Genomic DNA, 17,047 nt, shown 5'->3' on the forward strand with positions numbered 1-17,047 from the left:
ACTGCAGGGGCAAGACAGGGCAGGCAGGGGTGGGCAGGGCAGGCAGGGCATGGGCAGGGCAGGCAGGGCATGGGCAGGGAGGGCAGGGGTGGGCAGGGCGGGCAGGGGATGGGCAGGACTGGGCAGGGGTGGGCAGGGCTGGGCAGGGCGGGCAGGGCAGGCAGGGGGTGGGCAGGGAGGGCAGGGGCGGGCAGGGCGGGCAGAGGCGAGCAGGGGCGGGCAGGTGGCAGGGGGTGGGCAGTGTTGGGCAGGGTGGGCAGGGGTGGGCAGGGAGGGCAGGGAGGGCAGGGGTGGGCAGGGCTGGGCAGGGTGGGCAGGGCGGGCAGGGGGTGGGCAGGGCGAGCAGGGTGGGCAGGGCAAGCATGGCGGGCAGGGGGTGGGCAGGGCTGGGCAGGGTGGGCAGGGCGGGTAGGGGTGGGCAGGGCAAGCATGGCGGGCAGGGGGTGGGCAGGGTGGGCAGGGCGGGTAGGGGTGGGCAGGGCAGGCAGGGTGGGCAGGGAGGGCAGGGTGGGCAGGGGGTGGGCAGGGCGGGTAGGGGTGGGCAGAGAGGGCAGGGGTGGGCAGGGTGGGCAGGGGGTGGGCAGGGCGGGCAGGGAGATAGGGATTAGGCCGGACTGGCGTTTCTGTCCACAGACAGCAACCTTATGCTAACAGTACTATGAACAAACCAGGAGGCTAAACTGCTTCAAACTTTCCAGAACATTTTAATTGTGACATTTTAAGAGCGAGCCCTGAGGGAGGAGGTGTCTTTTCTATTCGTCTTTGCCACATAAATCTGGGTTTAACATGGTATATGCAGAGGCCGACCGAGGTCTGCCAAGTGGGAGAGGCTGCAGCGATCCCTTCATTGATCACTGATTGATTAGGTATCAGCCATTCCGTCAGGGGAGACCGCAGCTTCCTCATGATGAGCGTTGCTCTCGGGGTGAAGGAAGGGTTTTGTGGGGTGAGTAGGAGGCCCTGGGAGCCATGCTGCTTGGCTTCACAGTTCTTGCGTTGGCTTCTTCACTCTCTCTAAGGAAAGCTGTGTGGGAGCAAGCAGGCCTGGAGCCCGCTCAGCTCCACGCTCCGCCCGGAGAGCAGATCCCTGTGATCTGCGCCACAACTGCATCACTAATCATGGTTTCTGGAATCCTCTGGTTATGTGTATGTCCCAGGACTCCGTGCACTGCACTACCTGAGCAGCCACGTGTTCTGCACAGATGTGCAGGAGGTAGCGGAGAGGAGCAGCGAGGACAGCGGGTACCAAAGTCCACGGAGCCTGCAGCAGCCACTCAGCAAGCCCTCAAACACCCCGGGTACCAAAGTCCACGGAGCCTGCAGCAGCCACTCAGCAAGCCCTCAAACACCCCAGGTACCAAAGTCCACGGAGCCTGCAGCAGCCACTCAGCAAGCCCTCAAACACCCCGGGTACCAAAGTCCACGGAGCCTGCAGCAGCCACTCAACAAGTCCTCAGACACCCCGGGTACCATGTGTCCACGGAGCCTGCAGCAGCCACTCAGCAAGTCCTCAAACACCCCAGGTACCAAAGTCCACGGAGCCTGCAGCAACCACTCAGCAAGTCCTCAGACACCCCGGGTACCAAAGTCCACGGAGCCTGCAGCAGCCACTCAACAAGTCCTCAGACACCCCGGGTACCACGTGTCCACGGAGCCTGCAGCAGCCACTCAGCAAGTCCTCAAACACCCTGGGTACCAAAGTCCACGGAGCCTGCAGCAGCCACTCAGCAAGTCTCAGACACCCCGGGTACCAAAGTCCACGGAGCCTGTAGCAGCCACTCAGCAAGTCCTCAGACACCCCGGGTACCAAAGTCCATGGAGCCTGCAGCAGCCACTCAGCAAGTCCTCAGACACCCCGGGTACCAAAGTCCACGGAGCCTGCAGCAGCCACTCAACAAGTCCTCAGACACCCCGGGTACCACGTGTCCACGGAGCCTGCAGCAGCCACTCAGCAAGTCCTCAAACACCCTGGGTACCAAAGTCCACGGAGCCTGCAGCAGCCACTCAGCAAGTCCTCAAACACCCCGGGTACCAAAGTCCACGGAGCCTGTAGCAGCCACTCAGCAAGTCCTCAGACACCCCGGGTACCAAAGTCCACGGAGCCTGCAGCAGCCACTCAGCAAGTCTCAGACACCTCGGGTACCAAAGTCCACGGAGCCTGTAGCAGCCACTCAGCAAGTCCTCAAACACCCTGGGTATCAAAGTCCATGGAGCCTGCAGCAGCCACTCAGCAAGTCCTCAGACACCCCGGGTACCAAAGTCCATGGAGCCTGCAGCAGCCACTCAGCAAGTCCTCAAACACCCCGGGTACCAAAGTCTACGGAGCCTGCAGCAACCACTTAGCAAGTCCTCAAACACCCCGGGTACCAAAGTCCAGGGAGCCTGCAGCAACCACTCAGCAAGTCCTCAAACACCCCGGGTACCAAAGTCCAGGGAGCCTGCAGCAACCACTCAGCAAGTCCTCAAACACCCCGGGTACCAAAGTCCACGGAGCGTGCAGCAGCCACTCAGCAAGTCCTCAGACACCCCGGGAAGCAGCGTGGACGCAACACCCAGCAGCAGCCAGGACAAAACAAAGGCTTTCCTGGGTGACATGTTCAGACTTCCCAGTTCCAAGCACAGGGCAGGCAGCAAAAAGAAAACATTTATTTAAGTGGACAAGGAAATAAACTCTAATAACCTAGGAGAATAAAGCACTGCACCTAGGGAAACGAGTTAGAGATGGATAAAGACCCTGGAAGATGCTGCTGGCTGCGTCAGGCCCATGTTCTTTGGGAATGTGGACAGACACCCCCTCCGGGGTTCCAGCCCTGGAGGTGTCTGGAAGCGGGCGCCCCGTGAGCTCAGCACGGACCCCCGGAGCATCACGTGCTCACGCCCACGTCTCCACGCTGGTGACAAGGAAGCCAGCAGCAAACCTCAAGCAGAACTATTGCATTTAAAAATTACGTATGAATGAGAACAGGAGCAGCTCTGTTTCATGGGCAGGAAAAATAAACCAAGCAAAACAGAACTTGCATCCATATGGCTAGTGTCTTAAATCGTCAAAAAATAATTAAAACAAGTGAAGCCAAAGCCAGCTGCAACCTGTAATCCCAGATTTAATGAGATGTAGAAAATGAAATAAACTAATCACACACCACTGTTAATTAATGGGATGTGAAATACTTCCAGGTGGCTTACTCATAAAACTTTTTGTTTTATAGCTCAAACAGAAAGTTTTTGGTAATTTTGACATACATTTAATTTACTGTGGCTAATTTTGTATAATAATTTGACCTTTGTGCTTCACTGTAAATTATTTAAAATAGATATTTCTCAATTATTTATGTCAAATTATATTTGTATATGTTATCTTAATTTATAATACTCATTATACTCCTGAGATTACATATGTTATATTTAGAGGTTTATAAACAATAAAGCTGAGTTAAGAGGAAATGGCTTTAGTTTTTCACCATTAAGTATAATGCTGGCTGTAGGTTTGTCATATACAGCCTTTATTATATTGAGGAATGTTCCATGGATTCCTAATTTTTCCAGAACCTTCATCATAAAGGGGTGTTGGATCTTGTCAAATGCTTTTTCTGCATCTGTTGAGATGACCATGTGGTCCTTATCCTTGCTCTTGTTGATGTGATGAATTATGTTAATTCATTTGCGTGTATTGAACCAGCTTTGCATCCCTGAAATGAATCCTGTTTGATCGTGGTGTATGATTTTTTTTGGATGAATTGTTGAAGGTGATTGGCCAAAATTTTGTTGAGAAGTTTTGCATCAATGTTCATCAAAGAAATGGGTCTATAGTTCTCTTTCTTTGATGAGTCCCTGCCTGGTTTTGGGATAAGGGTTATGATGGCTTCATAGAATGAGTTCGGTAGTGAACTTTCTCTTTCAATTTCATTGAAGAGTTGGAGGAGTATTGGCGTAAGCTCTGCTTTGAATGCTTTGTAGAATTCCGCTGTAAAACCATCTGGTCCTGGGCTTTTCTTAGATGGGAGGTCTCTTATTGCTGTTTCTATTTCAATGCTTCATATGGGCCTGTTAAGATGATTTAACTCATCTTGGTTTAGTTTCGGCATGTCAATATTTGCTAGGAAAAGGTCCATTTCTGCCAGATTCTCAAACTTATTAGCATAAAGGTTTGAGAAGTATTCCCTTATAATGTTCTCAATCTTGGTTGTTTCTGTGGTGGTGTTTCCAGTCTCATCTCTGAGTTTATTTATTTGGGTGTGTTCTCTTCTTTTTCTGATAAGATTTGCTAAGGGTCTGTCAATTTTGTTAATTTTTTCGAAGAACCAACTCTTTGTTTTGTTGATTCTTTCTATGTTTTTTTTGCATTCTAATTCATTTAACTATGCCTCCATCAGAAAGAATGACATTGTCCCATCTGTTAGGAAATGGAAAGACTTGGAAAAAATTACATTAAGTGAAGTAAGCCAGGCCCAAAGAAACATAGGTCCCATGGTTTCCCTTATTTGCAATAACTAGTATATGTCTGAGACAAGCAGAAAAGGTCAGATAAGTTAATGTTAGGTGAAATGAACCCCAAGATAAGGACTCAAATGATTTTTCTTTCATGCGATTGTTTCTAACATATTTATAAGATGATTTCTTTGTTGCTTTGTATGTCCCTCCCCCATGCTTCTTTCACTGTATTTAATGTTGATATAATTTGTGAAAGGGAAGGGAAAAAACAAATCATTTAAATAGGGATACAGGTGGACCCATTGCAACAATGAGATGTACAATTCGTTATGTCAAAAAACGAAGTTTACAACTTTGGTGGGAGCGGGAAGTTGGGAAGGGATGAGGAGGGGAAACAAAGGAGGAGGCAACAATGCTTAATAAGAAATGTACTCATTATCTTGCCCATGTAATTGTAACCCCTCTATACAGTATTTTCACAATAAAAAAATAAAGCTTTTTTTCTTGTAAAATTAAATAATTCAATTATGAGCTACATCTTAATTATAATATATAGATTATTTTTTTCACAAGCCTGTCGCTCTTTTGGCAATACCATATACATTTGGATTCTTCCAATGACTGTTGTTTATTCTTAAGAATTCAAATATTTGCCAGGTGCCGGGGGGTTCACAGCTGTCGTCCTACTCAGGAAGCTGAGATCTGAGGATCACAGTTCAAAGCCAGCCCAGCCAGTAAAAGTGAAGACTGTTATTTCCAATAAACCCCAAAGAGCAGGGACTGGAGCTGTGGCTCAAGTGTATAGAGCACTAGCGTTGAGGAAAAGAGCTCAGGGACAGCACCTAGGCCCCAAGCTCAAGCCCCAGAACCAGCACAATAAAAAAGACAAAAAAGAATTTTAAAATCCTGTCCTAAACGCTCAGGCATGTGCAACCACGCAGCGGAGGCCTAGTACGGTTGGTGAGCAACTTGCCTCCACAGACCAATGGAAGGCCCCAGGGAGCCGCGAGAGGCGGGGGCTGGCGGGGCGGCCGCTCGAGGCCGCTCAGCCGTGAAGTTCTCAGAACCAAGAAGCAGAAGCCGCTGACGGAGGCTGCCGCGCTCAAAGCGCGAGCGACCGCTGGTTCCCAGCTGAGGCTCACTTCCTAATTTAACGCTTATTTATCTCATGCTAATGGTCGTGCTTAGTATGGGAATATGGGAAACGTTCCTAACCGTGGGATACCTGGGACAGGACTCGGGGGCACAGAAGAGCTTCTACCGCCCTTCCTCACTGACGCAGAATGCAAGACCCCATCCCGAAACCTGAGCCACGCCCGCCGCGCGCGCGCGTCCCAGGCCAGGGAGGTGTGGGGAAGGCCGGGCAGGTGCTGGGAGCTCGTGCTGGGATGCTATGAAGGAGGGCCCCCGCGTCCAGTGCAGGGAGAACACGGCACGGGCGGGAAGGGGTGCGAGGCCTCCGGGGAAAGGAGAGCCCGGGGGGCGGGGTCCGGGGCCAGGAGACGGGACGCCGGAGCGCCGGGGCCCGCCCGCGCCGGGGCCCCGCCACCCTGGCAGCGCCGCCAGCGTCGCCGGACGCGCACGAGGACGCAGGCTCTGACCCAGGCCAGGCCGCGTGGCCGGAGCGCGTGTCCTCCTGCGTGAACTTCCCAGGAGCTGGAAGCAGTCTCATCCCTGTTGGCCGATGAGAGGACACGCCCTGATTTTTGTGGGCAAATCTGGATTTGCACCTAGGTGTTTGGCTTCAGAGAGTGCTGCCCAGGGTGAAATTGCTCCCTGAGGGAAAACACTGCACGGGAAGCTCAGGCTGGGCGGGCGGGGCGGCCAGCGCGAGGTGCTGGGAGAGGACGGGCGGCCGGCCAGGAGAAGGCCCTGGCTGGGCAGGACGGCTTCGCAGTGAGCGCTGAGGAGAAGGCTTCGGGCAAAGCAGGGGTGCAGGCAGGGGCAAAACGGCCCAGGAGGGAACAGGGAAGGGCGGGCGCTACCCCGCGAGCCGGACATCCACCACCCAAGGGCTGGTGAAAGCCACCTTCCGCGAAGAGCCGTAATCAGAGACTAACTCTACACCTACTTTCGTTGTTTTAGGTTTGATTTACAAAAATGATTTAGAAGTCAGAAGGTTTTATGGAAGAGGATGAACTGGATTTGTGGGGTTGAAGCAGAAACTCAAAAAGAAATATGATTAAAGATTAGAAGTCAGGAAAACATGGATTCATGAAATACGGATTCCTTATCCAGAAAAGTAATACTGAAAAAAACAAGAGTGCAGGACCTAGCTCATAACGATAGATATTTATGCAAAAGACCCAGAGACAGAAGAGGAGAGAGGGAGAGAGAGGGAGAGCCAGGCAAAATCCCCCAACTCCCAATATCTATTTCCCTAGTAGAAAACAGAGATAGGGAAAGAACAACGGAAAGCAGATTAGGAGTGGGTATAAAGAACAGGGTATGGCGGGAGAAAGGGCTTCAGGAACACTTTTTGAACAGGAAACGCTCTCAGTTGTTAGTCCTCCAGGGGAATGTGGCCTTCAGCAGAGAGCCTCCGGAAGGCCAGGTCAGCCAGCACCAACCACAGACAGGCTGAATCAGAGCTGTCTCTGCAAGGTCGCTATGGGACAAAGGAGAATTCTGAACACCTTTGTGGTAGACAGGTGATCACAGGTTAGAGGGAGCTATCCTCCATACAATGCCGCAATAGGAATCTCACTTCTTCAGCAGGGATTTAGCCAGGGATTCTGATCGTGTTACAATTAATTGAAAGGAGGTGCCAGTGACTCACACCTGTAATTGGAGTTTGAAGTCAGCCCAGGCAGAAAAGTCTGTGAGACTCTTACCTCCAATTGATAAACCTAAATTCTACAAGTGAAACTGTGGTTCAAGTAGTAGAGCACCATCTTTGAGCAAAAAAGCTAACGGACAGCATCCATGCCCTGAGTTCAAGCCCAATACAAAAATTACTCCAAATATTCCTAATCTAAAGAATGAACTATTCAATTGGATGTTAGAAAAGAGGTACAGTGAGTGAGATGATGTTGGTACTGGGTTATAATGTACATGGACTTTTGTATTATTTCCCCTATCCACACAGAAGGTTGTAGACAGGGAAAATGAGTCTACAAAAAGTCTGCATAAACTAGGACCCAAGAAAAGCAATTCTACTTTAGAGTTTTACACGAAGATGATCATTTACCTCCACGTGAGGGCCCAGGAGACAGACACACAGCTGTTCTGAGCACACAGGCGCGGGCCACGCCGGGCGGCCCGCGGCAGACTCTGCTTCCTCATTCCCAATGCCTGTCTGTCCCTAGCGAGCGGGCCTGCTGTCACGGTTAGACAATGCCCCCACCATGCCTTGTCCTGAGCTAGCTGCCCGCGGTCCTGTATTTGACAACATTGAAGGAAAGCTCATTAGAAATGATCAGGCTTGTGAAGGCAAACAAGATTAGGTCGACAGTCTTTGTGTTTTACATTTAAATGCTCATTTAGCTTTATCCATGTTTTTAATACCATCATCCAGGTTATGTTAAGAAAATATCTACTACAAACAACTAGATTAATATTATACTTTTTATGAGTACTTCCAAAAAGAGCAAACTCAGACCATAAATTTGAACTACTAAGCTTATTTCCTAAATCCTAATTTTGAGAGTATGAAAGCACCTTTTACCGTTACTAGCTGGCTTCAGCTTGTGCTTGTCCTACTCACAGAGGCTATAAACTCAAGTGGCAGGGACTACGGGAAGCTTGATCCAAAGTAGGGTATGTGGCTGTGCCATTTGACCTCACTGTGGGCATGCTCTGGCTGGACCTTGCTGTGCTGTGGGCAGGTCTCTGGCTTGACCTTGCTGTGCCGTGGGCATCATCCTGGCTGGACCTTGCTGTGCTGTGGGCATCATCCTGGCTTGACCTTGCTGTGCTGTGGGCAGGTCTCTGGCTTGACCTTGCTGTGCTGTGGGCATCATCCTGGCTTGACCTTGCTGTGCCGTGGGCGGGTCTCTGGCTTGACCTTGCTGTGCTGTGGGCATCATCCTGGCTGGACCTTGCTGTGCTGTGGGCATCATCCTGGCTGGACCTTGCTGTGCTGTGGGCATCATCCTGGCTTGACCTTGCTGTGCCGTGGGCGGGTCTCTGGCTTGACCTTGCTGTGCTGTGGGCGTGTCTCTGGCTTGACCTTGCTGTGCTGTGGGCATCATCCTGGCTGGACCTTGCTGTGCCGTGGGCGCGTCTCTGGCTTGACCTTGCTGTGCCGTGGGCAGGTCTCTGGCTTGACCTTGCTGTGCCGTGGGCGGGTCTCTGGCTTGACCTTGCTATGGGCGTGGCTGTGGCACTCATCTTGGGATAGCGAGCTCTTGCTTGCGCTTTTCCAGGAACCTGAGAGCAAGGCTGCTGCTTGTTTGCTCAGCTCCGTCCCTCTGTCCTGCAACTCAAGGAGGCCACGCAACAGACAGGGGCATTCACTGGCCCGCGCCAATGAGGGTCAGTGCTAGAATTCTAGAACTGCACTCCTCTCCTCAGTCCAGCCGCAGTGAAGTCATCCTGCCAGACGGGCAAGGGTTCGGTGCTGCTCTGTGACATCTCAGCCATCCTCAGGTACTTATCCCAATACAAAGTTGTTACCAAGGGCATACAAAATAACAAATGTCAACATCTGTATTTATATTCATTGCATTCATTAATACTCTCACAACTGTTGCTATACATTTTAAATATAGAAATATCACACCCATCTATTTAGGGTTAAATGATTTATACAGCAAAATTAATTACCCTCATTTACCTATTTATATTCAAATTAAGTATGGTAAAAGATCCCTTACAATTCTGGGTTTTGTAATTGGTAATATTTTTTAAGTAGTTTTTAAAATTTTTATTTATTTATTTTAGTCGGTCATGGGGTTTGAACTCTGGGCCTGGGCGCTGTCCCTCAGCTCTTCAGCTCAAGGCGAGCACTCTACCACTTGAGCCACAGCGCCACTTCTGGTAAGATTTTTTTCTGTCTGAACTGTGTTGTTTATTTTGACTTTCTATGAATGTCTTAAGAGTGGCTGTGTATCTTCCCTAAGGACAATTCAGAAAATTCAGAAAGTACTTATAGTAAACATAGGCTGGCAAATCTAGAATTGACACAAAGTAACCGATTTGAGGCCGTTCCATTTTCAAATTTGATATACTCTTAACAACTTGGTGCTAGTATTGGGCTAGAATGCAAGGCTTCATGTTCTTACTTGTCTTTTTCTCTCATGGCTGGTGCACTACCACTGGAGCTACAGCTCCACTTCCAGCTTTTGTTGGTTAAATGGAGATAGGAGTTTCATTAACTTTCCTGTATGGACTGGCTTCAGACTGCAATCCTCCGGATCTCAGCCTCCTGAGTGGCTAGGATTACAGGTGTGAGCCACCAGTGCCTGGCTTTAACCACTTCGTTTAAACTTTGTTTAAACCAAAACCATAAATGACACATTGAGTATGACCATAGTGACTGTTTTTTTTAAATGGACATTTAAGCTGTGTCTTCCTGTGAGTAGTCAATTTTATTTTTTTTAAAACCTGATTGTTTATGTATGTAAGAAAGAGATAAAACAATTATTTCACAGGCAAACCTGGTAACTTTACAGCTTATGGGCTCATCCTTAGCAGTGTGACTCCTTCCACTCAGATGAATATTCAAATGAGTTAATAAAGTTATTATGGACAAAGGCTCATAGACTAATGAAATAAAGCTTCGGATATGCTGTGGAGTTAGCAATTATCCAAATAATTTCATTACCTGTTAAACACTAGCAAAGTGTGGTTTCAAAGTCTAAGGTCAATTTTATTTTAGGAGGAAAAGTGAGGGGAAAGCCTGAGAAGTAATTTCTGAGTTTTGTATGGAAATGAAAGGTTAAATTAAAGGGCTTAAATACAAAGCCCATGAGTCATAATCTCTCAAAAGTTTAGGAGGTTATTTTAATCAACTGCTTCAGAAAAACTAATGGAATATTCTGGATCTAAATCATCTACATGCCCTGAAAAGCAATATGTTCAAATTCAGATATGAACTATCAATTTACCAAAGATTGCTTATGAAGATATTTTTAAAGCAAGAGACATGAGCATGAGGAGATTTTCTTCTTGATTCATTTCATGTTTGACTTGCTGACATGAATTATTTCTAAAACTCCCAACTTTGGAGAAATTGCTCTGAGCTCTGAGTTTCTGAAGGTGGGGCGCGCAGTGCTCTGGGCCGCGTGGCCCTGAGCTGGCAGATGACAGCGCGTCCCGCAGTATGCTTGCTTGTCACGAGGCAAGGGAGGGGTTACACTCATGATACACACACACTCCGGAATACAATATATTGTGTCAAGAGCAATCTTACTGATAACCAGTAACCAATCATCACTAGCAAGAGCATGCAGTTTCATGTGCACTTATGTCTTTTTGTATTAGAAAACAAGGTTGCCAACATAATTCCTCCTCATTAATTTTTACTATACCCTTGTGAGGTACTTATGAATGCTAAACTACAGTATTAGTCGTAACTAATTGGAACCATTTTGATAAAAATCCATTTAGAACCTGGCAGACCCCCCACGGGCACACACTGAACGGTGCGTCAGGATGGCGGGGGGCAAGCGAGCTTCGGGTATTCAGATCGGTGGGCTGCTCGAATGAAAAGTAGGTTTAAAAACTGATCAGTGAATTGAGTGTGTAACTCGTGACTCATCCTCGTTACATTTAAGGAGACCTGGCTTTCTCCAGGATAATCAACCTGGCTCGTGGCTTCACGCAGGGATGGCGCTGCGAGGCCCGGAGGGCCCCTCTGCGCCCAGCCCCCTCCCTCATGCCGCTCCGTGAGTCCCAGCCTCTGCTCCCTGCCAGTCCTCGGTGCCAGGCAGGCGCCCCACAGCACTCAGGAGGATCACTCTGCATCACCCACGCCGACACCTTCCTCTAAAAACACGAGTTCACGCAGATCAAGCCAAAAGGACTCAATCTTTAATACCATAAACAAACACAATCATGCCCAGGCAGGTGGCAGATTTCAAGGTCACGTCAGGTGACCCAGTGCTTTGACCGGGCACACACAGTTCTGCATCTCTAACCTACAGCCCGAGGTGTCCTAAGAAGAAGCCAAACTCGATGCACAGGTAGGTCTCCCCCGATATTTAAGTGAAAATAAGCAAGCACAGCTCTCACTGAGGTGTAGGATGGCTTTGATCTGATGAGGTAAGGTCATCTGCCAGGGCTTCCCGGTGGGGAGTGCGTGCCCCGCAGTAGATAACTGTTAGACAGCTGTCCACACGTGGAGCCAAGCCTAGGAAGGCACCGGCTGTGGACGTGAGGGTCCTCCAGAAAGAAATCTCTATGGTAAAGCATGCAGAAAAAAAACACTGTAGGAAGAAAAACAATGTATACATATAGCCTATTAATAAGAACTACAGTGTGTCAGATAATATGGATCATTATTATTGGTGTAGCATGGTTTCTGGTTTTGCTGTGTCTGTCTTGAGAAGGTCCCTCTACTGAAGAGTAAAAAGTTATTGGCTCCATTCAGTATGTTATCTTGTTAATATGCATGAGGAAAGTGTTAGTTAGGCTCTCTGAAACACCATACATAGTATCTGAAAATAAAAGCAGTATTTTCAAGCTACTATCTTGATACATTTTACATCGATAAATGTACCTATCTGAAGACCTTGGCAATTCTACTTTAAAAGACAGCATTCAGATTTTTCTGGAACCTGGCTCATTGCTATCCAAACTGGATTCATCATCAACCCGTAATTCATTTCTTTTGTTCTTTACACTTCTATAATGAGGTGTCTGGATTCAAGGGTAATTATGGGAGGAAGATTATGTCAAGAAAAATCAATTGTTTCACTCTTCAGATTATAATTTTAGCTTAAACCTCATTAAATGATAACTTACTTAGCGGATACAGTCTGGTATTTTATTACAAGGATTTCTGGCCCTCCTCTTCAATTTCTTGAAGATTGTAATCCTCAAAAGTTTAAATTTAAATAGGATTATGTACCGTAAAACAGTGTGATAGTTTTCACATGGTAGCTCGTCTCTTCTATTGGCATGTGCTCGTGTTTACCGAGAATTGAGTTTATTGAGAATTATTGAGCTAATCAAATATAGACTCTTTAGAAAACACATATTGCATTACACAGTCACGCATTGTGACAACGTGAGTTGAGAAACGCATCACGTGACTTTGTCACTGGGCACATATCATAAAAAAGGGAAGTCACACAAAACACGCCGGTGGCACTGCTAGGCAATGGAGCCCTGCGAGAACGCCGTCACGCATCTACCTGGCTGACGCACAGCAACGCAGCACAGGATACATGTCTCTGTGGTCTCTGGGTTTTTAATACAAAAGTCAGGCTATCGGGCAACTATACTAAAAATCTGAAATACAAGAACCATCACCGGGGTTGCCTACGGAGTTTCTAGGAAATACTATTTTATGCTGCGAGTGAGCTACAGGAAACAGTTAAGGCAACCGACAGCAGGAGAATAAAAAGCAGATAAGTAGCTGTTCTAAAATTTTATCTGCTTTAATGAACAGGATTTTTTTAAACCTCCCATACTAGTATGTCAGGTTCATTTTGGAGACAACACATATGTCAAGAAAATTCAAACTATCTCAAGGAGAAAAGCATTTCTGCATACTTTTAATGCTGACCATGGTGTCGGGACAATTGTAAATTTTTACTTACTTAAAGTGTGTATGTAATGTATGGGGAGGGTGTGTTTACTCACAGGCAAACTGCAGAGTCGCTTCTCTACTGAGCACGCTTCCAAAGGTGTTGGAGGCGACACACTGGTAGTGGCCGGCATCCTTCACCTCGCTGGGGCTGCTTATGACCAGGGTGCCGTCCAGCAGCCGGTAGCGGAAGTCACCTTCCCAGTCCACCTCTGTTCCATTCCGGAGCCATCTGAGAAACACGCAAGACCCCAGGGTGAGAACTGCTGAGACACCCCAGCACTCGAGGGAGAGCGGCTAAGAGTGCCAGTCTACCTGCAGCGGGGACTATGAAGAGCGCTGGTTGGCAGGGAGTCAGTCTACCTGCAGCGGGGACTGTGAAGAGCGCTGGTTGGCAGGGAGTCAGTCTACCTGCAGCGGGGACTGTGAAGAGCGCTGGTTGGCAGGGAGTCAGTCGTCCTGCAGCTGGGGACCAGTTAAGAGAGCCTGCAGGCAGAGAGTCAGTCTACCTATCACTGGGGACTGGTTAAGAGCACCGGTTGGCAGGGAGTTAGTCTACCTATAGCTGGGAATAGTTAAAAGCGCTGGTTGGCAGGAGTCAGTCTATTTGCAGCTGGGGACTGTTAAGAGTGCTGGTTGGCAGGGAGTCAGTGTACCTGTAGCTGGGGACCGGGTCTCCATGAGCTTCACAACTCAGGGCTACCTTCTTTTCTTCAGAATCAGTTGGGAAAATGATATCATCTGGCTCCTGCACGAACACTGGCCCGTAGTCCACGCTTTCTGTGGGAAGCACAAAGGTAAGGCCTCAAGACTCATCAAAATAGCAAGCCTGGTCCAGCCCCTTGATTAATATCAAAGAACCTGGCTCTCTCTTCATTGTAAGTAGGCAAACTTCCAAAAGCAGGAACAGCTAACAAATTACATGTTTCAGTAAGTGGTAGGAACTTAAATAATAGAGGACAAACATCTGGACTATTTATGCACTACTATATCTCTATCTCTATCTAGCTATCTATCTATATATACATACCCACCTATAAAACCATTGCCTTTATGTTTCATATTCTACAGCAGACCTAAGGAAGATAATACTAAAAGCAAACATTTCCTAACCACATATCCAGTACTAATAGAGAATCTAGTATATACACTGAGCAACCCTAGAATAGGGGCTACAGAAATATCTGATGACAGAAACAGAGCGTGGATGGGGGCCTAGCTTCAGGATCTAACAGACATGGCGTGGCCTACATATCTACCAAGTGAGCATGCATGGCGAGTGGGTCACAGTCCAGTCTTCGTGCAGGGAGACATGGAGGGCTGAACTTCTGGTTATTCATGAGCTGTGCTCGTAGCAGGATGGACTGTGATCAGTAGCAGCCAGCCAGAGATCAGCAGGCTGGGAACAGGGTGGCCACGGTTAGAAGCCCCGTTCCACCGCATCCTGGCATCCACTCTGCAGAAGTGCGGTCCCTGCGGCTCTCCTGGGCCGACGCGGGCTCCGACCCACGCAGGCCCCAGCTGTCTGCCCAGCTTCTCCCCAAGGAACGCTCACCAGGCTGAGGTCCTCTGTGTTCTTCTACCACTTTCCTCAGCCTTGTTCTCCCTGTTGCAGAGGCCGCACTATGTGTTATTAGTCACTTTATGTAAATGACACACTCTATGCACAAGGCTCTGAGTAGGCACATCCTGCTTCATCAGTGACTAAACTCTTCTACAGCTGAGAGGACGCTCTTCATGTATGCCTCTTCCGATGGACTGATGAGTGTCTCCCAGTTTTTGCTTCTAAGGATACTCTGCAGTGAGCTGTGGGAACCTATCTTCTCACTGTATACAAGTTGGGACTGTCGCCAAGATTCAAAACCAGAAGTAGATGGCTTCTCCAGATTGCTCTGAAAACTCGCTCGCATTTCTCAGACAAACCCTTGCTCTACCTGTGGCACTTCCTGAGGCACTTCCTGTGGCACTTCCTGTGGCACTTCCTGAGGACTTCCTGTGGTACTTCCTGAGGCACTTCCTGTAGTCCTTCTTCCTGTGGTACTTCCTGTGGTACTTCCTGTGGCACTTCCTGAGGACTTCCTGTGGTATTTCCTGTGGCACTTCCTGAGGCACTTCCTGTGGTACTTCCTGTGGTACCTCTTCCTGAGGCACTTCCTGTGGTACCTCTTCCTGAGGCACTTCCTGGGGCACTTCCTGAGGCACTTCCTGTGGTACTTCCTGTGGCACTTCCTGTGGTACCTCTTCCTGAGGCACTTCCTGAGGCACTTCCTGTGGTCCTTCTTCCTGTGGTACTTCCTATGTCATTTCCTGTGACCTCTTCCTGTGGCACTTCCTGTGGTGCTTCTTCCTGTGGTACTTCCTGTGTCATTTCCTGTGGCACCTCTTCCTGTGGCACTTCCTGTGGCACTTCCTGAGGCACTTCCTGTGGTCCTTCCTGTGGTACTTCCTGTCATGTCCTGTGGCACCTCTTCCTGTGGCACTTCCTGAGGCACTTCCTGTGGCACTTCCTGAAGCACTTCCTGTGGCACTTCCTGTGGTGCTTCTTCCTGTGGTCCTTCCTGTTTCATTTCCTGTGGCGCCTCTTCCTGTGGCACTTCCTGTGGTCCTTCTTCCTGTGGTACTTCCTATGTCATTTCCTGTGACACCTCTCCCTGTGGCACTTCCTGAGGCACTTCCTGTGGCACTTCCTGTGGTGCTTCTTCCTGTGGTCCTTCCTGTGTCATTTCCTGTGGCACCTCTTCCTGTGGCACTTCTTCCTGTGGCGCTTTGTGACTTAACTCTGAGCGGGAGAAGGATGACTTTCTGCTCATGCTCTATTAGTTTTCTCATTTTTCACAAGAGCTTGTCAGCTTCAGGTTTGCTCTCTATCAAAGCTAAAGGGAATTGCCTGACAAAAGCCATATGTCAGACTCTTGACAGAGAAAGCTTTCGAAGTCACACCTGGCTAAGAGTTACCGAATGCTTGGGTACAGAAACAACGGGGAAGATTATTTGGACAACAAATGATCTCTTGTTCCAGAGAATCTAAAATATAGTTTAAACTTATCAGCAGAGAGCTTAACTTCTATTTAGTTGTTTGCAGACAAGAGTCTGGCAATCAAAGCACGGTCTAGACCAGAGACTGTCCATAAGTGGGATCCAGTTCCACTCCCCGGTCTTTGAGAGGGTTGTCCACCATGATTCTCATGTTGATCCACACATGTCAGATCACAGTGCAGATACAGAAAAATGACCTCTTTTTTGCCAGTCCTGGGGCTTGAACTCAGGGCTTGGGCACTGTTCCTGAGTTGTTGCTGCTCAAGGCTAGCATTCTATCACTTGAGCCACACTGCCACTTCCAGCATTTTCTGTGTATGTGGTACTGAGGTATGGAACCCAGGGCTTCATGCATGCTAGGCGAGCACTCTACTACTGAGCTACCTTCCCAGCTCCCACAAAATGACTTCTTTTTGTAGGTACTATTTGAGATGAAACTCATTGTTTTTGTAGTAAAAATAATATTCAGGTTATTGGTCCCCAAAGAAAATAACCTCAGATTGAGGCCTCTCCAGAGAACAAAATGGCTCAATAGTTGTCAGTTTAATGGATTACTGCTCCGTTTTAAGGTCCAGGCTCTGTGAAATAGACCACTGATGGTTCCCAGGCATCACAACCAGTGTGAGCACTGACAGTGTGTTTACCACACGCCTGGCTCATCGTACCTCCCAATGCCGTTTTCATAGGTTTAACTCACAATTCTTAGCTCTATTTCTTCTACCATTGTGAGGTGCACTGTATCCCATTGGGAATAAGAAAACAAATGAGAAGATTGCTAGTTGGTAGTGAAAAATGATATGAGTCACTCAGAGTTCTAGACATCGACTCTTCCACATCATCTCACAAATGACTTCCATTAAATGTGAATCCAGACACAATATGCACGTG

General features: G+C 48.3%; 1 protein-coding gene across 1 annotated transcript in view; it reads right to left on the reverse strand.

Moving 5' to 3' along the window:
• Positions 1-17,047, reverse strand: part of Cntn5 (contactin 5) — a 281,993-nt gene that overhangs the window by 185,426 nt on the left and 79,520 nt on the right. The window contains exons 3-4 of the mRNA XM_042682983.1: positions 13,780-13,903; positions 13,180-13,355 (exon numbers count right to left, since the gene is read on the reverse strand). Coding sequence (XP_042538917.1) covers positions 13,180-13,355; positions 13,780-13,903 — 300 coding nt within the window. The remainder of the gene's footprint in view (positions 1-13,179; positions 13,356-13,779; positions 13,904-17,047) is intronic.

This window comes from Dipodomys spectabilis, unplaced genomic scaffold, assembly GCF_019054845.1.
Source record: "Dipodomys spectabilis isolate Male_0828 unplaced genomic scaffold, ASM1905484v1 ptg000076l, whole genome shotgun sequence".
Taxonomy (NCBI): Eukaryota; Metazoa; Chordata; class Mammalia; order Rodentia; family Heteromyidae; genus Dipodomys; species Dipodomys spectabilis.